Source organism: Oryza glaberrima, chromosome 6 (genome assembly GCF_000147395.1).
Source record: "Oryza glaberrima chromosome 6, OglaRS2, whole genome shotgun sequence".
NCBI classification, from domain to species: domain Eukaryota; kingdom Viridiplantae; phylum Streptophyta; class Magnoliopsida; order Poales; family Poaceae; genus Oryza; species Oryza glaberrima.
In genome coordinates this window covers 343,940-368,239 of record NC_068331.1, presented here as the reverse complement: position 1 = coordinate 368,239, position 24,300 = coordinate 343,940, and the positions used below count along the sequence as shown (strand labels likewise).

Sequence of the window (24,300 nt, the reverse complement as noted above, 5' to 3'; positions counted from 1 at the left end):
ATTGGATTCTATATAAGTTCTGTACAACCTTAGGAGTATGTGCTTTTGTGTTTTTTTCTGAATCATCGCAGCACGAACGTTGGGTTCAAGTTGTGTCAGCATTCAGGGACACTGAGGTATCTCAGTACATGCAATGTTAATATGCTCGACAAGGGAGGATATTTCACACTAGAAGCGCCGCACGGACAATCTCAATATACATATAGGCTGTGTTTAGATCCAAACTTCCAACTTTTCCCATCACATCAACCTGTTATACACGCATAACTTTTCAGTCACATCGTACCAATTTCAACCCAAACTTCCAACTTTGGAAGGAACTAAACACAGCCATAGGAGTAGAATGCATATGCCCTTGAGAAGGGGGAGATGTGGTGAAGTTCACAGTTACAGCTATACCAAATCACCAGACATACAATACCAGCTCTTCCCAAATAAATAAGACAATACCAGCTCTCCCCAAATAAATAAATTATAAAGAAAAAGAAAATACTAGCAGCCAGCCAGCACCTTGCATATGCTGGTGTTATTTTACTACTACTCAAATCGTATGCAGTATGATATGATTGATAGAGCAAGAAAGGGAGGATGATGGATGGATGATCATAGCCTGGAGAGCTTGAGCTGCTGCTTGAGCAGAGGGCGGAGGTGCTCCTGGTAACCGTCCGGCACATCCGTGTCGTTGAGGGGGTCCTTCCACGCCTCCTCGTACAGCGCCGGGTAAACATTGCCGTCGTAGCGCCCCAGCACCGACCCCAGGTAGTGGTCGGTGTAGTTGAACGCGTCCACCAGCGCCACCGCGTTCAGCCGCACCTGCATTTGCATTTGTCTCATTTCTCAGTTTCTCATCCACTTTTGACATTGACATCGACGGAGGAACACCATACCTGCGCATACAGCTTTCCCAGCTGCTCGTTTGCCAGCGCTCCCTGCCTTGCTGTGATGCTCCCCGTCGACAGGAAGTCACCCAGATGCTTGTGAACAAGATACAGCGCGTACACATTGCAAAGAATGCGCAGTTGCTCCTTCACTCCCTCACCAGGGATGTCCTGCTCTAATTTCTCTATGAACCTAACCATTATACGTACCATAACACACCGAAATAAATAAATGCCAATAAAATATAAATGAAGCCATACTTCAGATTTCTTTCATCCTAGGCAATACTCACTTGGTTACAATTATCAACTGGATATGGGCCACCGCCACCTCAAGCAGATCAGGGGATAGCTCATAAAACCCTGCATATTCAGCAACGCACACCATCATCATCTATGCAATTTCTTATAATAGACCACGGAAATTAATACGAAACTACATGCAAATGCACTATGGTTTCTGTTCTATATTTTATTCTCGATTAATAATCATATGGCGCAATACCAACCTTCTTCTTGGCTTGGTGCCTTGTTTATGTTCTGGGCACAATTCACCGCCATCCTGAGAGCCCGAGCTTCAAATACCTCTCGTATGGCAGCAGGATTTAGCCAATCTTCAGCTGTCGATAATCATGGAAAAACGAATCACTATGGCATTCATCTCAACATCAATGGCTTCCCAGCAATGGGCATATATATACATAACGTACAGTGATGACTGGCATACAGCTGTCTAAAACAGGAGCCTGCCAGAAGATACAACTATATACCTGTATTTACACCACATTTGCATTGCATCAAGTACTGTATGTTGCCCATGTAAGCCGTTGTACCAACAGGCTGTTTTCCAGAAGCTAACTGGGATACAGTCTTCATTAGAAACCTTGCAACCTGCAGAGAGCACCAAAGGTTATGACTGTAAATTGACCAAAACTGAGGAAACTTGAAGGACTGGACCTATGATTCGGCCCAACAAGCTAGGCCATCCACACAACCACAAGCAGGTAGGAGAGTTATTAGTATCCACAGAACAAAACAACAATAGCATACTAACCTGCAATAGCAAAACAACATTGTCTCCTTCATAAGTGCAAGCAGGAACATAGATAGCAAACAATTCAGGAAGCCCGCTGCTGTTCAGGTAACCATGTCCACCACAGAGTTTTCGGCATTCTTCAATTCCATCCTGCATTAAAAAAAAAACAGGTTTGAGAACAATGAAAATTGTGTAATTCACTCGTTATATAAACTGGCTAGGCTGTTGGACCAGCTATGCGTGTAAACTCATTGATGCGATCTGACCATTATTCATTTTAAGGATGTGTACTGATAAAGCAAAAGTCTGAATTTGCAGGCTTAGTATGACCAGTCAGCAAGTATAACCATTAAAAGTGGTACTGAATTAAATAATTGTACGCACAGCTGTCGCAGATGTTGTCACAGCCTTCAACCCAGCAGTACAGGCATGGGCCTCTTGAAGTGTTGAGAAATCCTTGGCTTCCAGTTTATGTGTGACATCCGTGTACAGCCACTTCAGCCACTCACCCACAAACCTAAATGCATAAGCTGAAGCCAGCAAAGGAAAGAGTCTGCTTTGCTGAGTCTTGTAATTGAGGACCTGTAACCATTATAGACCATTAGCCACTTGTCATTGGTAGCAAAAAGTTAAACTCGTTTATCAATTTAATTCTTTTAGATGAACAAAGTACAAATATTAACTCAGACAATGGTTTTTCCAGTAAAAGCAAAAGGAATACATGTCACAGGAAATGTTTCAAGAGCATAAAAACAAATTAATAAGTGGTAATACAAAAAAAAAATTCAAATCTGACATAGTACCTGAGTCTCAGGGCCACCAGTTTGAGGGCCAAACTGCTTTCGAATAGCGCTGTATCTTACAGCAATGCAAGTAGCACGTGATAAAGCCTTAGAAGCATCTGCAACAATTGTTTGACGAACAAAAACCATTGTCCCATAAAGCAGCTGTTTTGGGACATCTGAGTGCACATATTTTCCCTCTTTCGTAACTTGTGAAAGCCTACACGAGTAGCATGGGTGTGCTTGAGAATGGTTACATCAAGGTATCAGAATGTATTTGACAAGTGCCCGAACAAAACATGATAACCCAATGGACAAACCTCATCAACATTTGATCCCTTGGGATGCGCACATGGTCAAATCGCAGAACTCCATTATCCATACTGTTGTATGCACCACTACCAAATTTTCCACCGATATCACCAAGAGTAACACCGGGAAGGGGAGAGTGGTCCTCTAGGCTTCGTAGTTGCACAATGAAACCTGATATATAGATAGTCATGAGTCGCAAAAAGAAAGATACTGCTTAAAAGTCACCTTCAAAATACAAGAGACTCTACCATGTATGCCGTAGTCCTTTCCTTCAGTTATCAGACGAGCATACACAACTGCATGAGTGGAAGCTTTTCCCAAGCCACCAGGCCACCACTGCACACGGGGATAAAATCATGAACCATGCAACAAGATATTGAAGAAATTCCAAATTAAAGAAGAAATGTAGCATCTTAATAGATAAGAGAGGAAGAGTAGATAGGAGTATTACCTTGCTAGAGGTCAGTGTCGGGCTGTGTATAACAAACTCATCAGTCTTTGGGTCAAATGTGGCGGTTGTTTCAAGGCCCTGAACATTGGAACCATGACCAAGTTCAGTCTGAGCATAGCATCCAATTATTTGGAACCTGTAGGCCAGAGGTAGCCACTTCTTCTGCTGCTCTTCAGTCCCTTGGCCTTTTATAGCAGGAACAAACATGCCCTGCAAAATAAAATTTTGCACAAAGTATTGTTCCCTATTAATTAATCGAGCTTGTGGATAAAATTGAGCAGCTTCAGTGCTGTATATCGGAGTAGATAGTGAAGATAATATGGTCGATATTAGTACCCAGTGCAGATCAACATAACCAGGCTGGTCCACGTATAGCCTTAGCAAATTTGCCTCCTCTTCTGTTAATGGACAACAACACCATTACATGAGTTAAGAGTAGGAAGATCAGTTGTTAATAAAAGAAGAAGAAGCATCACGGGATTGGGACCTGACCTGTAAGACGGAGCTCGACGATACGCTTCCACGCATGGGCTGCCTTTCTGAGTGTGTCCTTGAACAGCTCCTTCCTGGGGAGCATAGTCCTGTTATCCTTGCGGAACACCTAGATTGGAAAGGAGTCAAAAATGTAAGGAAACCATTGTGAGCGTAATGGATTGTTTTGTTTATAGCATTTTAGCATTTGTTAGCAAAGAGGAGGCTACAGAAAAACACGTAGCAATTGGTACATTGTTACTGTTATTACTGATACATCATATATGGAGATGATTCATAATGTATGGTGCTGAGAAATTTCTATCAATCTTGTAGCGCAGCTAGCTATATTATAATGTTTAGTATCAGAAAAAAAAAAGAGTAGAAGATATTTGTGTGGGTACAAGGTTTTGGTAGATCTGATCTGAGGAGAAAATCACTATAGCAGAATATAAATAATATTACTAGTGACAATACTAATAATAGTAAAAGAGGAGATATGTGTGGAAGAAAGAGCAGGAGCAGTGGAATAAGCATCGCATCGCATCGCATCTAGCTAAAAAAAATACTCCTTAATAATAATAATTAGGGTAGCAAACAAGTCAGCGAAACAGTATCAACTGAATACTCCTGCTGGCTGCTGCTAGTAAACTAAAAATAATATATGAAATTATTATCGTGGGGTAAAATCGGGCCGGCGTGGTGTGGTTGTTGAAGAACAAGGAAAGAAGGATTGGGGGAAGAGAAGAAGAGCATCATACAGGTAATTTAATCAGAGATCCGGGGAGCCGAAGTTGATAATCTATCTATCTATCTATCTATCTGTGCAAAGAAAGAAAGAAAGAGGGAGAAAGTTATTGTTACGGGGTCGGAAGCGACGAGGCGCGCCATGCGGTCGGCGACATCGACGGCGTGGCGGGAGCCAGCCCAGGCAACCTTCATGTGTTCAACGTCGAACTGCGCGGTGGCCCTCTCGCCGGCGAGGTGGTCCACCTCCCCCCCTACGCCGCCCTCCATCTTTCCTTTCTTTCTTGTCCACACCACACCACGAGAGAGAGAGAGAGAGCGAGCCAGCAAAACAATCCAATCCAATCGAATCGAAAAGGGAACAGGGAGGAAGAAGAAGAGAAGGAGGGGATTGGGATTTTTATTTATTCTCGATTGCAACTTGGGAGTTGGGAGTTTGGCCCGCGCTCTCTCTCCCTCTATTTATTGGGTACTATATGCAAAGATCTAGTACTCCTATAGACTTACGTTTGTTGCTCTTCTTCTTAAAACAAAACTTAGGAATTGTTTTTGTCAACAATACTAGTAATAATAACTATAGTATACAGTCCCACCCTAATGAATACAGTACATACGTACGTACATACATGATACATACTAGTCGAGTTGAGATCGTATGCATCAAGTACTTTGCTTCCCTAGTCTCTTGCGTTGCGTTTGTGTAGACAAACGTGCTCAATTATTTCTTCATTCAGTCGTACTCCAGTAGGAGTATACGGTTCATCCACGCCACCTACCAACCTACTACCTGCATACTACTGCTCTACTCAATTATTTCTCTTCTTTTTATTACTGTACACAAAATAACTGCATGCTGTATTATTTTGCTCTTGCAAATACAGTACCTACCCAGCTAGCAGTAGTGATTAATTAGTCCAGTCCTATCTTATCTTAATTATCAGGGCTACTGATTATCAATACTGTTAGGGTTACGAATAAAGTATACCCTCTACCCTTGGATGTACGCTGTACGACATATGGTACATCTGCGCGTGTACAGACGTTCTCTGTATACGCTAAGGAAATTCATCACGAAGTTCACCAGTGGAAGAGTTCTTACCCGTATAGGACTGGGTTGTCACTGTATCGTGCAGGGTCCGATGTCTCCGAGTCCTACTTGGAGACCACCTGACCTGCGATATAAAAGGGACCCCCGGGAGGACCTAAGGCATAGAATCTCATAGCCAAGACAATAACTACAGCCTACGAAGCCGGAGTCTACAAGAGCCAAGTCGCCGGGTGATCTAGTCGAACTAACTCGACTACGATCTCGTCGGTATCATCGAGTTCTATTATTTCCCTTGTAATTTGTGGTTCTCACCATATAATCCCGTACCAACTGGATTAGAACTATTACCTATCAAGGGGCCTGAACCAGTATAATCTTTGTCTCATGTTTTCTTGAAGTCGTACTACGTAGATCCTCGTACCAACGTACCCCAATACCCTTTATATCCGGTCTACGGGTGTCCACCGTCGACAAATACCATGATATATTACTACAGTATTCACAAGTGCGTACATACTGCGTGCGTATATAGTATGTTTAAAACTGATAAATTGTGCGTTTTCTTTTTAAAAAAATTATATACGAAAGTTGCTTAAAAAATCATAATGATCTTTTTTAAAAAAATAATTAATAATTAATTAATTATGTACTACTAAACCGTTCCGTTTTTCGTGGATAAGAGATGGGTTTCCAACCCCACCATCAAACACAGTCTTACAGAAGAATAAACCACCCGCACGGCGCAGATATATACTACTCTATTTAGTTCTACCTCCGTCCCATATTACTTGTCTTTTTGAGTTTTTGTTTGTCAATGTTTGATCATTCGTCTTATTCAAAAAATTTTGGAATTATTATTTATTTTGTTTGTCATTTGCTTTATTATCAAAAGTACTTTACATATGACTTATTTTTTTTATATTTACATTAATTTTTCAAATAAAACGAATGGTCAAACGTTACGTTGTAAATAAAAAGTCAAAAATGTCACCTATCATGGGATGCTATATCGTTAAAACCAAGGCAGGCAGGCAATTAACAATACACAGTTACCACTTGACTCCATTGACTGTATATATTGATTGATTACTTTCGATCTAGATATATCGGAGTATATTTTCTATCTTTTCCATCTTTGGCTCCATCGAGAATATCCTTAATTTATTCCTGCTGATTGCTTCATCACCTGGCTGCATATATTTAGATTAGATTATATACTTGAACACAAGGGCTTTATTCGTTATTATGATATATTCCCTTCGTTTCGAAATATTTAACACCATTGACTTTTTAGCACATGTTTGACCATTCTTCTTATTAAAAAATTTTATGAAATATGTAAAATTATATGCCTACATAAAAATATATTTAATAATGAATCAGATGATAGGAAAAGAATTAATAATTACTTAAATTTAAATTTTTTGAGGAAGACAAACGGTTAAACAGCGCGCCGATCGATCGAGCCGAACAAACAAACTACTCCTACATTACCAGCGACCAAACTCGTAGCTATCGATGGTTCGGCCTACCATCAAAGGCAACAATCACAATTAAGTCCAATGATTAAGGTATACATCCCCCCCAACCCCAGCTTAATTGACAATTAAGTGCAACTAACTGGACGGCGCCCGTATACATCATTCAACATACTACAAAATCTACTACTCGTTTTGAAAAATTTGAGATATGCCATCCTAACCCATATGTCATTGACTCATGTGGGTCCTACATGTCATTGAGATATCGATGTCATATCTCAAACTTTGCAAAATTATAATGGCATGGTTCCAATTTACCCTTTAAATAATGGCATTGACTTCAAAATATATTTTTACTATATTTTTTAATTATAATATATATAATAAATACATATATTTTTCCTTTTGTTATGATACTTTGTAATACAAGTCTATATAAGTTGTTCTAGTGTCTTTAAATTAAATATTTTTTAAACTATTGATAGTTAAAATTATAAAAGTTTGATATCAATCTCATCTAAAACATCAAGAATTATGGAATTGGAGGGAGTAATACTTTTTTTTCCTTTTGTCTCCAATAGATCTACAATAGTTGTTGTTGATGGTCATTAAGTGCAAACTTTAACTATCAACTCCTGCAAAAAGAATATAAAAATTTATATCAAAACTTAGTGATAGGGGCTAACTACTAACCATTTCCACTAAATTTGGTAAATATATGTATGCAGGTTATTTATGGATGAAAATACACCTGTCATGCGACAAAAGAAACCTCCGGCCAATCATACGCAAGTACACGGATTGGATGATGCACCTGACAGTCAAAAAGACCTAAAGTGGGACCAAACAATCCTCAACTGCCATAAGGGCCCACCTGTAAGCCGCTGAAGAAAGTTGGTGGAGAGGGGTGAGGCCCAGGGATCAACCGAACTCTTGGTTCGGGTGAACCGCCAACAACGAACATTCCAACCATCATACGGAAGCTATAAAATGATGAGCTCAACACACAAAGTAGAGTACAACTCACTTTTAGGTTTTGCTTAGTATGTTGGATTATTGAGTGAATGAGGGGAGTTCCAGAAGGAGTGCCCTAAAGTATGAGAGTTCTCTCCGAGAACTTCCGGAGGAGTGTCAGGTTTGTCAGCATTCTTCCATTGGAGTTCCGAAGAAGCGCCAGAGCTATCAGCCTTCTTTTTGCTTGGACCTCGGCGGATGCTTGCTTTATAAAATAAGTGTTCGAGATATCTTATATTGTTTAATTAGTTTACTTGAGTGAGATGTATTCTCATCGGTGCTGGCACAAACGAGCGCAACCTAAGGAGAGATGCGAGTTAAGTTAGAAATAATTATTATTTGTTAAGATGAAAAGCTAAGGGGAGAAGTTAAATGAGACATAATTATGATGAAAAAACCCATAGATTGAGATTTGACACTACATAGAAAAAACCAATCTAAATGAAGATTTGACATCACATAGATAATAGAGGTATATTTTATGACGGAGAAAGCGACTGCTCGTATTTGCTACGCACAGATAAATCCGTAAGCGCACGGATACCGTTGTATAGCACTTTCCCTTAGAGCATTCCAAGGATATTAAATGCAAGAAATGAGTGTGTATATCTACAAACAGGATTCTACAAACTACAACAATTTGATGATAAGATTGCTAGAGATGATTTCTATAGATTCAACTAGTTATCTTAAGTTAAAGGTAAAATTCTATCGAATGCTTCGAGCATTGGCCCTCTCTTAGTTTGTCAAGGTGAATCTTGCCTTGAGCTCTATAATGCATCTGAACATGGAGGGATGCAAAGGATGAACAAGGTTGTCACCACCTACCGCCTATCTCACTTTCAGTTAAGCGCACAACAAATAAGGTAACTGCTAACCTTCACACCACTTATTGACTACTACCCTAGTCTCGCGTAGGAACTTCCTTTTTTATCTAGAGTCTTAGCACTACTATATCAGGGAGTCTATCCCATCGACATAGAAAACGGAACAGCTTATTATCGCATAATTAATTAAGTATTAGCTAAAATTAACTTGAAAAATGGATTAATACGTTTTTTTAATGTAACTTTCCTATATATATATTTTTTTACAAAAACACACTGTTTAGTAGTTTAAAAAGCATGCGCGTGGAAAACCAGGAAGAGAGGTTGGGAATAAGGGGTGCCGAAAATAGCCTTAGTCTTCCTGGAGAACTCTAGAGACGAGGGAGTAGTACTTATATTACCCGTTCCCTTGTCGTATCAGTCATATTATTTCGTATACATATGATTGAAAGTTATAATGCTTATTAGTAACTAGAAGATAATTTATGGATAAAAATTTTATATAATTTTTTAGTGATTTAAATCCAATATTAAAAGATAAATTAGCATGAATAAAATATCAAAGCCAACTCTAAAACTACGAGGTGAGCATAGCTCAACTAGTTGGAATTCTTGTGGTGGAATCTAGCACGGTTGCTAGCATTTACGGCTAATATTATTTCAATGGTAGACGACATACCCACCGACCCATGGTAACTTCGTCAATTCTAAGATATGATGACCTAATTTTTCAAAGATGTTGATATAGGTAAAGTGTGCGTGTATATTTATAAGAGCGTATGAGTTTGTACTATGTTTTTTAAAAAAAGATATAAAATTAAGTTTTGAAATTTAAATTTTAGCTTAAGCTGAAGAGAAAAGGGTGGAGTCGATATACTTAGGGGGCCGTTTGGCATAGTTTTAGCTGCAGCTTTACCTTTCTTGAAGCTGGAGTAAGTTTCAACTCTATATATGAACGGTATAAAATTGGTTAGAGTGTTATCACATAATGAATTAAAGGGTGGAGCCAACTCCACCACTCCACTTCATATCAACTTGTGAAGCACTCCCTCTGTCAAAAAAAAAAAAACAAACCCTAGGTTCCCGTGTCCAACGTTTGACCGTCTGTCTTATTTGAAAAAATTATGAAAAAAGTTAAAAAGACAAGTCACGCGTAAAATATTAATCATGTTTTATCATCTAACAACAATAAAAATACTAATTATAAAAAAATTTCATATAAGATGAGCAGTCAATCGTTAAACACGGAAACCCAGTTTTTTATTTTATTTTATGGAGAGGAGTAGACTGCAGTAGGAAAGATCGTGGATTCGTGGGTGGGAACAGCTCCTAGCGCCGCTGGTTTTGATATTACAGGGCCTGATATGCTGACCTTTTTATATAAGAAAGGCATGCATCCATGACGATTGTTGAATGAATCCGAATATATGGAATCGAATCAAATAGTTGACCACTAACGAAGAAGGCACGTTTAGCTCGTTGCTCCGTCCAATCAATCTCAATGATTTGTGTGATTTGTGAACAACGCAACACGACCACATCAATCTCAATCAAATAGGTTGCACTGTCCATACCCCTGTCCAGTCCAGTGAAGTCGGATAAACTCAGGTACTACCTCCGTCCCAAAATACAGTTACTTATAGTACAATACCTTGTTTTAAAATGAGGTTATTTCTCTACCTACATCCTTCTCTTAACCAATCACAAGCATTCTCTTTCACCTAGTTTCTCTTCACAACCAATTACACACTTTATCTAATCATCCTCACATACTTTCTTAATATACTCATGTCAACCTTAAAAATGCTTTATATTTTAGGACGGAGAAAGGAGCAGTAGTAGTCCACTTTGAAAGAAGAGAAAGGATGTGGTCGGAGTACATATTTTCACCGATTTGTGATGGTTCTATATTAAAAATAGTAGAAATATAATATAATAATAAATAAATAAATAACCGACGGTTCAATCGGTGAACCGCAGCCACAGCATGTCAACCCCCGATCCGGTTTTTTTACTATGTTGTGGAGTAGTAGCTAGCGGATAACACTGACATGCACCCACCTACACGCCGCTTAGGTTCTGCATTATTGGCGCAGTACGTACGTGTTGATGGGGTACTTCATCCGTCCCAAAACATTGCAATTTATAATGGGATTTGACTTATCCTAGGACAACGAATCTAGACTGTCATTCGTTGTACTAGGATGGATGTTGTAATATTTTAGGACAAAGAAAGTAGAAAAGAGAAAGAGGCGCTAACATATGATCTTCAAATTGGACTAGATCAAGAGTAGAAGACACGTCAGCGAAAACCGTTTTTCAGTGAGTCTTTTACATCGGTTTTAGGAGTTGGGGGTTAATATATCCCATGTTATGGTTGGAGGCTATGCCAGCCAATAGTTGAGGGAGTTAAATTGGAGTTTATTCCTTATCTTTTCTGTTTTCTTTTTAAATTTTTGAGACAAAGAAAGGCTCTCTAGTACCGTACATGTGGATTAGATTTAGGCCCATCAAAACTATGTCCGGTCCAGTAGTAGGAGTAAGGCCTATCCCATGCCATGAAGAACGAAAGGCCCAGGCCCACCATCGTAGGCCTCTTCGGTTGCGTTGCGTTGCGTCGCCGATCCGATCCGATCCTCTTCTTCATAAATCATACTCTGGGAATACTAGCTGCTCTGCTCTGCTGTGCTGTGCTGCTAGGGTTTAGGCGGCGGCGGCGGCGGCGGCGGCTGCGGCTTTCCGATTCCAATCCAACAAGAAGAAGATTCGGAGAGATTGCCGGCCATGTCTTCCACCGGTCGCCCCTACGGCCGTCGCGGCGGCGCCGCTCCCTCCTACGTGCCGCGCCCCCGCGCACCCAACCCCTCGCCATCCGCTCCCGCTCCCGCACGGCCGCCGCAGCAACTGCGTAAACCGGTGTTCACCACCGTGGAGCGGCTGCGGCCCCAGAGCCACGGCCACACCCTCACCGCCCGCGTCCTCTCCGCCCGCATCATCCTCGACAACCCTCCTCCCCGCGCTCGTCTCGCTGAGTGCCTCGTCGGCGACAACACCGGCACCGTCCTCTTCACCGCCCGCAACCAACAAGGTCCTCTCCTCTCCCCTCCTACTTCCTTATTCATTACAGTATTCAACTGCAACCTCTCATGTATCCTTTGCTCAAGCAAATTGGCGGCACAACACCCATTATATACCCTTATATACTGAAACAAGAAGCTTATGCCAGAAAAAAAAACCATTGAACTTTTGTATGCCAATTGAATCATTCCATTCATTGACTTGTTTCAATGTGCCTTTGGCTTTATTGGTTTGCCATATACTAAGTCTGAACCACCATTGTGGAGACCCATGCTCCGCCACTGCTCAAGGATCACAGTTTTTTTCTAATGTAACTTAAATTGCACTTGATGCAACACATATACCGCGTGTGTCCCTAGGCAATGAAGGAGACAAATATTTCTGGTGTCTCATCTTATTATTTCTATACCACATTGATGGAAAGTGATATGTGTTTCTTATTGCTTTCTGATCTGAAACACTGCCTCACGTTCCTATTCACTTCATTACATAATAATGGTGTATGTTTACTTTTCTATATTATGCCCGTTAATTGATCTTGGTCGATGATGGATATGTGCTAGTCACTTACTATCATTATAATCACTTCGCTTTTTTGTTCAAAAGCTGTGGTGTGTGTCTCATCCATCTAAGTAAGCCCTATCCTTTTTTCGTGTCAACAGTTGACTTGGTGAAGCCAGGCACCACGGTCATCTTCCGCAATGCCAAGATTGACATGTTCAAGGGGACCATGAGGCTGGCAGTTGACAAATGGGGCCGGATCGAGGTGACGGACCCTGCCAGCTTTCAAGTCAAGGAAGACAACAACGTGTCGCTGGTCGAGTATGAGCTGGTGGATGTCGTCGACGAGGATTGACTACTTAGACTTTGATTGGCTCTCGGGCTGTGGACATAGATTTTTGATGCAGCGGTAGCAGTAGGTTCATCTTATCCTGGAAAGCTATTGAAAAGATTTGGAGCTGGTTATTACTTATGTACAGAGGAAGGTTCAACTGATGCTTTTGTGCAAGACCTGTTCTATCATTAGGTTTGGTTTATGAAATGTGTTGATGTTGCCGGTGGTACCTAAATCTAAATGTTGGCAAGCCTAGTGGACTTGTTTCTGTCAATTTAATGGTATGGAGTTGGATCTTGTGTCGCTGATGGTTCTACATATACGATGAAGAATATTTCTGGGATGTCTTACTACACCTTGTTGTGAGCTGCAATGTTTGCGTGCATGTTTAACAAAGCTGTGTTATATGTGTTTGTTCACCAGGCATATGTTTGTTGTGTTGGTGAGATGCTGCTTGATTGATTGATCTCTTGATTTGTACAGAAGCTGTTGAGGAACATCAAATGGGTTGTTTTGTGTTGCCCAGGGGGATTGACCGGTATTTATCTATTCTGTTTGGATGGCTAGGAGGGGGGACCCTGAAGCAGACATTCATGATGTTGATGAGTTGTTGCTCAGCTCAAGCCACCTTTACAAGAGGAGAAGGAGACCACTTAAGAGGCAATACTCAACTCACTAAAATAGGCAAATTGCATAGATACTGCTGCAAACAAACAATCTGCTTGAGCAGCCTGACTGTAACATGCATGCATCAGGATTGAACATATATAATGGATCATCATTAATTGAACAAGCGATGATCCTGTTGAGCCATAGCTAGAATTGCGCAATCGAAGTGGTCATGGGCATCGGTGATACTAAAGTTGGATGGACAACGTCCCAGCAGAAGAGGTGGTCCGTCCTCTGCGTGTCTACCGGCCAACTTGTATCACTCCTTGCCCTGATCCGCAGCAGCCTCCGTGTCCGTGAGGCCTGCTTGCATTGCATGCATGATGGTACTCCTAGTGACTAGTGTAACCTGCAGGCGATCGATAGTTGAAGAGCAAGTCGTTTGTTTGACTCTTACCAGTTACCACAAAGGTGGTACTCCCAAGTTTTATTTGCTGAACTGCATGTCTGTTTGAACCGCGAGATACTACAACTAAAGCTTCAGCAAATGCATCTCCTCCAACAAGAAACAAGATAGGGGTGCATCTGTGCATCATAGCTTGGGTTAAGTTGACTTGTTTTTTTTCCTTTTCTTTTAAGTAGGCAGAGGCAGCAAACTACTCCAGTTTCCTGAGAAGATTAGGATGACTGGTCAGTAGTAGTCCAACATTATAGGGTATACTTTTTTAAAAAATTCAACTCGGTAATAATAATAATAATAATGATAACAATAGTAAATGCTAAGTATTATGCATTTATTAATAATATAAATATGAAATAAATTAATAATCAAAATATGTTATTATAAACAAAATATAGATCTTATAGTTTAGAACGGTCAGTGTTAGATGAAGAAGATAAGAGATACTTAGTACGTGGAGATGGCATCCAATCCATCGCTGTCTGAGTAAGTGAAGGCAAGACAAACTGCTCCTCCTCTTCTTCTTGTTGTTGTACACTACGCACATTCGGAGTTGCGAAAATTGTTGTGTTGTAATAAGCAAACGTCTTGCAACAATACTCCTCCCCCTAATAGGAGAGGCTAATACAGAACAAATTTTCTTTAGAAGAGGGTAAAAGTATATTGATAAAGAAGAGATGCTAATACATAGAATATGTGTTAGTAATCAGTATTAGATTACTACTAGTATGTAGTAGTAATATGAGAGAGTAATTATTATTATTTTTATTTAGGAGGAGTAGTTGATTGGAGGATATATACAGACGGTGAGAAGAAGAGTGAGATACAGGAGAGGAGAAGCCTCCTGAAACTGAAAGAAGGAGACAAGCAGTTGTGTTGTCCTTCTCCCTCTCCTCCGGCCAGCGGCCATGGCCATGGCAACGGCAACCCCCGCGGCGCAGAATGAGCAGCAGGAGAAGGGGGGGTTGGAGTACGTATATCTGTCGGGGCTGGGCAACAGCTTGTCGTCGGAGGCGGTGGCGGGGACGCTCCCGCGCGGGCAGAACAGCCCGCTGGTCTGCCCGCTGGGACTCTACGCCGAGCAGCTCTCCGGCACGCCCTTCACCGCCCCGCGCGCCCGCAACCTCCGAACGTAAGCAATTCTATCAGATTCTTCAATCTTTCCTCAATTCTATCAGATCAAATGAAAGAAAGATGCAGATGGCTGTACCGGATCAAGCCTTCGGTGACCCACGAGCCCTTCCACCCCCGTCGCCCCGCCCACCCCCGCCTCATTGGGGATTTCGACCGCACCACCACCGACACCGTCGCCACGCCCACCCAGCTGCGCTGGCGCCCCGCCGACGTGCCCCCCCACCATCCTCCCCTCGATTTCATCGATGGCCTCTACACCGTCTGCGGCGCTGGCAGCTCCTTCCTGCGCCACGGATACGCCATCCACATGTATGTATGTATGTATGTATGTATGTATGTATGTATATCCATGCTGATTCTACTTTCTTTCAATCCATTATATCCTGCTTGCTCCAGGTACGCTGCTAACAAGTCCATGGACGGATGCGCCTTTTGCAACGCTGACGGCGATTTCCTCATTGTCCCCCAGCAAGGAAGTATGTTGTAGTATCTTCCATTCCCTTCTTCACTTCTATCCTGCCCTGCCCTTCCTTCTTCATCTCTGCAAATTAACCCACTACTGTACTATTAATTAACCTCATGACACTTTTCCCCTCCAGTTATCAATTGTTCCACACCACAACATGATTGCCACTTGCCTTGCTTACCACCATATGAACAATGACATTATTTCTCTTCTCCCCTGAATTATTCAATCTTCATCATTTCCAGTGCTCCACTTGTGCCACTCTGTGTCTGTGGTTGTTAACGTACCTTCTTCTTTTTTTTTAAAAAAAAAAAGGAAAACAAGCACCATGCTTCAAAAGTAGTATAATGCTTAATGCAATTTCCATTCAGTTATGCCTACCTTCTACAGGAATATGTATGCTAACCGTAGTTCCTCCTTTTTCTATCAAGCCCAGAGCTGTTGATCACAACTGAATGTGGGAAGCTGCTAGTCCCACCTGGTGAAATTGTTGTCATTCCCCAGGGTTTTCGCTTTGCTGTTGATTTGCCCGATGGTCCTTCACGTGGCTATGTTTCTGAGATTTTCGGTACCCACTTTCAGCTCCCTGATCTTGGCCCGATTGGTAATACCAGTGCCTTCAACCTTTCTGCATTTGTTTCTTTTTTTTAAAAAAAAAGAAAAATATTTACAGTGTAAGCATACAAGGTTTATGTTGCTAGAAGATGTCCGGTTGGTGTGCAGGTGCAAATGGCTTGGCTTCGGCAAGGGATTTCCTTTCCCCAACAGCATGGTTTGAGCAAGTCCACCGCCCAGGATACACAATTGTTCAGAAATATGGTGGTGAGCTATTCACTGCCACTCAGGACTTTTCTCCATTTAATGTGGTAGCGTGGCATGGAAATTATGTCCCTTACAAGGTAAACCTTTTTATCTAGCCATGTTAATTCCTTTCTTTCTATGCAGAAATTTGCAGGTAGAGGCATATGATCTGATTTTCTTTTCTTTCTTTCTTTCAGTACGACCTGAGTAAATTCTGTCCATTTAACACTGTTCTATTCGATCATGCTGATCCATCAGTAAATACAGGTGATTGCTTTTCACGACCAACACAATGATAATAGTTGTATTACATTATCTTAAAACACAATGAGTATAGTTCATTCAATTCAGTGAGGGGGATTTTACATGATATATTTCTTCAACTTTCAGTGCTGACTGCACCAACTGATAAGCCTGGTGTCGCATTGCTTGATTTTGTGATATTCCCGCCTAGATGGTTGGTCGCTGAGAACACATTCCGCCCTCCATACTATCATCGCAATTGCATGAGTGAATTTATGGGATTGATCTATGGAATATACGAGGTCAGACCTGATCATTCGCTAGCATCTGCTCTTTCTCTCTGGTGTGTATTGACTAAGCTAGTCATGATCAGAACTCATCTTTCTGAACTTATGCAGGCCAAAGCCGATGGTTTTCTTCCTGGAGGTGCTAGCCTTCACAGTTGCATGACACCTCATGGCCCAGACACCAAGACATACGAGGTTAGTCATGCCGATGGTAGGGAGGAATTCCTTCCTTGTAGGTGGTATGGCTGCTGATGTGTTTGTAACATGGTGTGTTGCATCAATTTGCAGGCAACAATCAGCCGTCCTGATGCCAATGAGCCATCAAGGCTAAGCGGCACGCTTGCATTCATGTTCGAGTCTGCACTCATCCCCAGGGTTTGCCAATGGGCCCTCGATTCCCCATCCCGGGATCTCGATTACTACCAGTGCTGGATTGGATTGAAATCCCACTTCTCACATGACAATGGAGGGGCAACCAGCGAAGAACCATGCAGAAAGTAGCTTTGATCAGTTTTAGTAGCTTATGATGCTGTGCTTGTGTATATTTTGTGAGGCTGTAACTGAACCATTCACCAGATCCGTGTAAGTAAAGACAATAATGCTCAGCAGCCTGTACTGTACAATCGTGGGTATAGCATTATCAGAAGCAAGAATGTCAATTTCAATAAGAGGTTGCCTACACTCTAGGCAGATTAGTTCAGGCGTGTTTGTAACACCATGAATGAATGAATGGATGGACACCGTGTGAGGTACCATTAACATGCCGCCGGAAAGAAGATGTTACATTCGCAACTTGGGACTGTTAACATGTTCCCCTCTGTTGAGATACAGATTGATGTGGGGAGTTGAGATAGATAAAATTGATCTATTTTGGTTTTGGTTTTGGACCTATGATATAATAATTGGTTTGGTGTTTAGAGCGGAACCTGTCAAATTCTTGGTCTCAAACTGAACGCATGGAGGGTTTCCTCCAGTCCAGAACATCAATTTTCTCATATGTGCATACTTGTGGTGTTGGTGTATAAGGAAACCAAACCAATCTTTCTTGTGTAGCAACTGAAGATAATGCTGGATGGCTCAAGTGATTTGGTACTTGTAAGATAATACAGTATCTATGTAGTATGCTTGCAACCCCAGTTTTTGTAGATAATGAATTAGACACGAACCCATAAGTTTGCAACCTCTGTTACGTCAAAAGAAAAAAAGAAGAAGAAGGTGTTGTGCATTGCATCCTCACTGGAATGATGTCATGACATGAATAGATATATCTTTACTTTGTTTGTTGATGCTGGATTATCAATCAAGCAAGCAAACAAACACTAGGAAACCAAAACCTGAGACAGAGACGGGAAACAATATCATCGGAAGGAAAAGCTTAAAGCTTCTTATTTTATTATTTAATTTTGGAAGAAAAGGCAGGCACTAATTAAGGCAGGAAGGAGGAGGAAGAAAAGCTTCAAGGTTTGTTGTTGTTGAGCAGTAGCGGGAGCGTGTGGTCCGGCGTGACGGCGGCCCACAGCTCGAGGTCGTCGTCCAGCGCCGCCATGTGGTGTGGAGTGAGCACCACCTCCGCATCTATGCTTCCTCCGCCCTCCCGCCCCGGGTACAGCGACGCCTTGCCGTCCATCTTGTTGGCCTTGCCGCTCCGCGCCGCCAGCGCCTTCCCCCACCCAAAGTCGCAGCCGTACATGTCGAACCGCGGCGAGCTCCCCATCATCACCCCCGACGGGTCGAAGTACCTCGCCGTGTATATTATCGGCTTCACCTCCCACGCCGCCACCCGCGCCCTGATGTCCGCGTCCGTGTGCGCCGCCACCGCCCGCCCCACCGCCGCCGCCGCCCACCCGTGCCCGCGCTCCACCAGCTCCGACGCCTGCACCTTCTCCGTGCTGATGGCGTAGATGCTGTTGCCGAAGTACTCCCTGGGCAGCGCCGGCTGGAGGCGCCCGCGGTTGTTGATGGCCGCGCGGCACATGGTCTGTTGCTCCGCCGGCAGCCGCCTGGCGCGGGTGATGCACCTCCACAGCAGCGAGCTCAGCGCCTGGAACCTCGTCAGCGCGGCCGCGCCCGCCGTGTCCCCGGCCGCCAGGAGCTCTTGGCGAGCCCGCTCCTTGAGCGCCACCAGCGACTCCGATGAGAAGTGTAGCATCCGCTCGCACAGCAGCGGCGGCTGCAGCCTCTCGATCAGCTCCGACAGGTCGGCGTACGGCAGCACGACCGGGGCTCCGTCTCCGGGAGAGGGAGACCAACGGTTGAACAAGGGTGGGGGCGAGGTGGGCGCGGCGAGGCAGCTGGCGCGCGCAATCTCGGCCCACGCATTGAGGAAGTCCCAGAATGCGGTTCCATCGGAGAGCGCGTGGTTGTAGACGAAGGCGAGGAAGACGCCGTCAACGAGGTGGGTGACCTGGACGACGAAGAGGGGGAGATGGTGGCCGTCGTAGTTGACGGCGTCCCCGAGCGGGAAGAAGGAGTGGAGGAGGGGCGGGACGTGGGCGTCGGGAGGGAGGAGGTCGGCGACAGTGACGGCATCGGCGACGGCGTGGACGATCTGGACGCCCTGGCCGTCGCAGTCGATGGAGACGGAGCAGCCGCCTTCAGGTTCCGGGTGGTTGTGGGTGACGAAGCGGCCGGCGACGGGGTAGTAGGTGTTGAGCGTGGTGGAGAGGGCGGCGGCGAGGTGGTCGACGACTAGGAGGCAAGGCGGCGGCGGGGGGAAGAGGAGGCCTTTCTGGATGTAATCGGCGGAGAGCATGGAGAGGTCCCAGGAGGTGAGGGGGATGCTCTCCCGGGGCCGAGGCGCTGCCGGCTTCACGGTGCGCCTCGACACCACGCGCACCACCGCCGCCGCCGACGACATCCTCCTGCACCTGCTGCTTAATTTGCGATATTACTGGATTGGATTGGATTATTACTACGTGTATATCCCATTCATTTATACTAGTACTAGTCTACAAGGCAATGTAAGCTGTGGGTTGGTGGCCCAACAATATTTTACTCACAAACAAGAAAGAAAAAGGAATTAATGTCAAATACTGCAAGGATTTATTGTTACCAATTTTATAGTCGTTGAAGAAATGGTTTCCCAAGTCAATTTCAGTATTATAAAAGGGTGAATAGTCAAATTGGTCTTCCAAGTTTCATCTAAGGCTCAGTTTAGTACTTGATGTTTCAATCTATCCATATTAGTCCTTCAAGTTTTCTTTTTAGTTCAAACTTATCCTTAAACCAACAACTCTATTCATAAATGACACTTATACCCCTCATCATTCACATATATAAGAGAAAAATTGTATGCTTGAATTTTTTATAGATAATACATAGTATATGATGTAAAATGAAAATAAATTATGTACTAGCAAGTGTATACGATAGCAATTGCTTAAGTTTCATATGCACATGTTGAAATAATGGGAAGTACATCTGTAATGTTGTTTATTCATGTTGACTTTCTCTTTTCTAGTATATAGTTGTATGCAAATTAAGGGCAAAAAAGACATTTTTTTAATAGAAATATTGACTAGAAATAGCCATATGACATATTAAGTGGGACCAAGGATGATTTCAAGCCAAAACAAATATTTGGAGGAGCTATGTGGACAAAATAAAACATGAAGGACCAAATTAAGCCTTCGGTGAAACTTAAAGGACTAAATTAGCTATTCACCCATTATAAAACTGTAGAGCATAGTACTACACTACACATATAAGTACATTTCCCTCTACTTACTACTGTTACTGCACCGTGCCTGCACATGCATTTTCCATGTTGATTCTCAACTTGTCTATTTTCTCCGTTTCAAAAAAAATTTAACCTCATACTAAATATTAATATACCTTAGTACTATAAATATGTACAGCGGTTCAAATTCATAATATTAGTACGTAGGAGTAGTACTACTAGGGGCAATTGTGTTCCTGCCCTTACTTTCTAGTTCAATTGTGATTTTACTCCTACTTCTTAGGGTTTGTGATTTGCCCCTAACTACTATGTATCAGCATCTAGGGTGTGTTTGAGGAGAAGGGGATTGAGGAGATTGGTAAAATACGTAAAACAAGGTGAGCTATTAGCTCATGATTAATTGAGTATTAACTATTTTAAATTTTAAAAATAGATTAATATGATTTTTTAAAGTAACTTTTCTATTGAAAATTTTTACAAAAAATACACCGTTTAGTAGTTTGAGAAACGTACGCGTGAAAAACGAAACAAACAAACTCACTCTCTCGAACGCAGCCCTAGTACACAAGGTTAAGCTTTTTTTACATGGAGGGAATACTAGTGGACTTGAGGCTGATGCTCAGGTTTTGACACGTTGATTGACTGAATTTTCAAATGGAAGCTCAGGTTCTACAGTTTACTAGTACAAGTCGTCAGTCGTCACGTCTGACATGAGCCTGCCTATGCCTCCGGCTGCTAAATAGTACTCCATATGATCCAACTAATTCTAGAATAACCGTCGACTTAGTACCATTAGCATCAGCATCACTGGGTATTCTATTTTGAAAGCAAGAAGACCATTCATAATAATCGTGTTAGTACTTATATACTACTCCCTGCGTTTCATAATATAAATTATTTTAATATTTTCTACATTCTTATTAATGTTAATGAATCTAGACATATATTAATGTTAATGAATCTAGACTCAATATAAATATAAATATGTGAAATACTAGAATGACTTACATTGTAAAACAGAGATTGTAAAACAGAGAAAGTATATTTATTGACATGCACATACAAAAGCGGATGAGTCGAGGAAAGAGTATTTCTTCCATTCTCGAATAACCTGACTGTTAATTATTATCATCATCTACTCGTCTTACTTCGATCACAAATTATTTCTGAATAATTATATTATAACGAATAAAAGTTATTTATGACATTACATACTTAAATAATATAATATCTTATGTTTTCAAGCTTCTTAAATATTCTAAAAAAGACAAACAGCCAAAGTTTGAATCTGATGAATGGTGCCAGTTTCACTGTTTAGGAACGAACTAGGGAATGTGCCTGGAGACTTCCTGCATTCTGCAATAGCAGCACACCCCTTCTTTCTACTTGTTCCGGTCCGGCCTAAAAAAAAAGGCTACTAGTTGTTGCGTAGACGAATTCCTAATGTAAAAAAGTACTAACAGAAAAGGAGGAAGAGGAAAATCAAAGGAAGCTGCATGTGCTCAACCCGATCAAGTAACTAATAGATTTCAGATACTAACTTTGACTTGACAGGATGGCATATATTTAACTCAAGTACGTCTGATGCACAAGATTAGAGACAAGATAGTCCGTTAACCAAAACTGCGCTGCTGCTTACAAAACAAGTTAACTGTCCAGAATCAAGTAGTAGTGATCAGCATCGTCAGGCTGCAGTTTCTTGATGATGCCGAAATGAGGAAGCTCATCACGTATCGATCTGAGGGCAAATGATTTTGCAGATTTTGAATTTCAGAACCTGCTGGGACTTAACATAGGATAGGAGTATCAATGAGCTAATTAAACTGAATACAAGGATTATTACATCATTTGAATGGAGCAAGAATATAATTGGTCCATTGTTTTTTTCTAAAGAAGAGAAAGAAAAAGGACAGGCAGAAGTATATAGGGGACATAAAACAATCAAGGAAGTTCTCAAAAAAAAAAAAAATCAGGGATGGGATGACTCAGGTGTGGGAAGATTTTATTTACAGTGTGCGCACTGAGCAGTTGCTAGGTCATTATTGCTGGTCATGACGGAACACAAGGTCCAGAAGATGAAAGAATGATCGCTAGATAGGGGATGTGGAATTGAATAGGAAATGTGGTTGAGAGTTGAGAGCGTGGGTTATCATAATCGATGATCGATGGAAGAAGAAGAGGAGGAGGAGGAGGAGGAAGAGGCCTTTGCGAATCGGCCTTTGACCCGCTTTCGTGCGTCGGCTCCGGCCTTGCGGCAGGCATACTTGATCTGCTTGCTGAACCTGCATCAATTTAATTTAATTAGCTTATGTTAAGATGAGATCATTTGGAGGTTGTTGCACTTGCAAGTAGTAATAAGTAGAGTATATATATACGTACTTCCTCGTCTTCTTCTTATCATTGTACCTGAGCTTGGCTCTGTTCCTCTCCTCCCGCTTGTGAATGTTCCTTATCATCATGATGAGGGAGGTGGTGGTGTGGTGTTGTAGTGGTGGGGGTGGGGGTGGGGGTGGCATTGCCATTGGCGCAGCAGTAGCAGTATTAGGAGTCGCAGTCGCAGATAAGAGAGTTGGAAGTAGCTCTTCTCCTTCTCCTCCTCCTTGTTGTTGTAAACTGCAGGTAGCTGGCTGCATATGATGCATTATTGTACCAGCATCGGGTTTCCTGGACCTGCCGACTGCAGGAAACTATAGAGCCAAATTCAGATGAGAGAAGAGATGAGGGTGACTGAATACCGGCGGCGGCGGGGCGGCATGGAGGAGGCGCATCATCTCCAGCGGGGTGGGGCAGCCGGTGTAGACGTAGGTGTATGTGTAGGGGTAGGCGTAGGCGTAGCGGTAGGCGCACGGCCCGCACAGCGTGGCCCCGTCGTTGAGGCGCAGCTCGGCGGCGGCGGCGTTGCACGAGTCGCAGAGCGGCGCGCGGGGGTGATCGCCGGCCCCGCCGTGGGCTTGGTGCAGGGCTCGGTCGCATTGGAGGCAGAGGCGCCCGCCGTGGGCGCCGCAGAACACCACGCCACGCCGCCCACCGCACAGCTGGCACTCGCAACCCACCTCATTTTCCATTTCCACCTTTTTTTTTTCACTCTCAACCCTTCTCGACTATTACCCTCTCCGTCCAAAAAATATATATTAGATTGCGCAAAATCTATTTCGAGAGACATCTCCTATTAGGCGACAACGCGATACCTGCGAGAAGTACTACTGCACCTCACATATATGCAACTATTTTTTTTGCTATTAGGTTATACATGTCTTTTTTATCTTCTTATGAAGTTCTCTCAAGTTACTTATCCGATCTATAATCCGATTATACCATTGTACTCGTTGCAATTAAATCTTCAGAACAAAATCTTACATGATTATATTACAATGAAAAATATTTACATTTGTATATTACTTTTATTACATATGTAAGTTACTTTTATCATATACATAAAATATTTATCAAAGGCAGGACAAGCATGCTGGATACTAGCTAGCTGTCAGGAACAAGACTATACACTGATACACACAGCAAACGTGCATGATGATAATCCTAGCAGCAGGCGACATACTCGGAAGAAGCCGGCACGCGGGGCCGCGGCATGGGGGATAAGCGGTATACCGTTCAACGGTATACCGTTGTGTAGTCTTTCTCTAAAGTACACCCTTTCAAAAAT

General features: G+C 42.5%; 5 protein-coding genes across 6 annotated transcripts; 2 read left to right on the top strand and 3 right to left on the bottom strand.

Annotated features, from left to right (window-relative positions):
- Positions 1 to 195: 195 nt before the first annotated feature.
- On the bottom strand, positions 196 to 5,123 carry LOC127776757 (peroxisomal acyl-coenzyme A oxidase 1-like). The gene is made up of 14 exons (XM_052303292.1): positions 4,795 to 5,123; positions 3,952 to 4,060; positions 3,796 to 3,857; positions 3,460 to 3,669; positions 3,257 to 3,344; positions 3,017 to 3,179; positions 2,718 to 2,916; positions 2,299 to 2,496; positions 1,933 to 2,064; positions 1,649 to 1,769; positions 1,388 to 1,498; positions 1,172 to 1,241; positions 888 to 1,071; positions 196 to 813 (listed from the first exon to the last, which is right to left on the bottom strand). Exons 1-14 carry the CDS (start codon positions 4,945 to 4,947, stop codon positions 604 to 606), a joined length of 2,010 nt encoding a protein of 669 aa, XP_052159252.1. The 5' UTR covers positions 4,948 to 5,123; the 3' UTR covers positions 196 to 603.
- A 6,586-nt stretch (positions 5,124 to 11,709) lies between these two features.
- Positions 11,710 to 13,263, top strand: LOC127776430 (uncharacterized protein At4g28440-like). Its single transcript, XM_052302789.1, has 2 exons — positions 11,710 to 12,135; positions 12,788 to 13,263. The coding sequence occupies exons 1-2, from the start codon at positions 11,832 to 11,834 to the stop codon at positions 12,979 to 12,981; spliced, it is 498 nt and encodes a 165-aa protein (XP_052158749.1). The 5' UTR covers positions 11,710 to 11,831; the 3' UTR covers positions 12,982 to 13,263.
- Positions 13,264 to 14,631: 1,368 nt separating this feature from the next.
- Positions 14,632 to 17,721, top strand: LOC127776426 (homogentisate 1,2-dioxygenase). 2 transcript variants are annotated; one of them, XM_052302786.1, is made up of 9 exons: positions 14,641 to 15,161; positions 15,230 to 15,472; positions 15,560 to 15,639; positions 16,066 to 16,233; positions 16,353 to 16,528; positions 16,628 to 16,697; positions 16,821 to 16,975; positions 17,072 to 17,155; positions 17,249 to 17,721. In XM_052302786.1, exons 1-9 carry the CDS (start codon positions 14,938 to 14,940, stop codon positions 17,459 to 17,461), a joined length of 1,413 nt encoding a protein of 470 aa, XP_052158746.1. In that variant the 5' UTR covers positions 14,641 to 14,937; the 3' UTR covers positions 17,462 to 17,721. The 2 variants fall into 2 exon arrangements, with proteins under 2 accessions (XP_052158745.1, XP_052158746.1); XM_052302785.1 differs by having other exon boundaries at positions 14,632 to 15,161; positions 16,821 to 17,155.
- A 300-nt stretch (positions 17,722 to 18,021) lies between these two features.
- Positions 18,022 to 19,946, bottom strand: LOC127776427 (uncharacterized acetyltransferase At3g50280-like). Its single transcript, XM_052302787.1, has one exon. It carries the CDS (start codon positions 19,815 to 19,817, stop codon positions 18,417 to 18,419), a length of 1,401 nt encoding a protein of 466 aa, XP_052158747.1. The 5' UTR covers positions 19,818 to 19,946; the 3' UTR covers positions 18,022 to 18,416.
- A 1,999-nt stretch (positions 19,947 to 21,945) lies between these two features.
- On the bottom strand, positions 21,946 to 23,704 carry LOC127776428 (zinc finger protein CONSTANS-LIKE 10-like). The gene is made up of 3 exons (XM_052302788.1): positions 23,375 to 23,704; positions 23,019 to 23,266; positions 21,946 to 22,921 (listed from the first exon to the last, which is right to left on the bottom strand). Exons 1-3 carry the CDS (start codon positions 23,702 to 23,704, stop codon positions 22,789 to 22,791), a joined length of 711 nt encoding a protein of 236 aa, XP_052158748.1. The 3' UTR covers positions 21,946 to 22,788.
- Between the last annotated feature and the right edge of the window lie 596 nt (positions 23,705 to 24,300).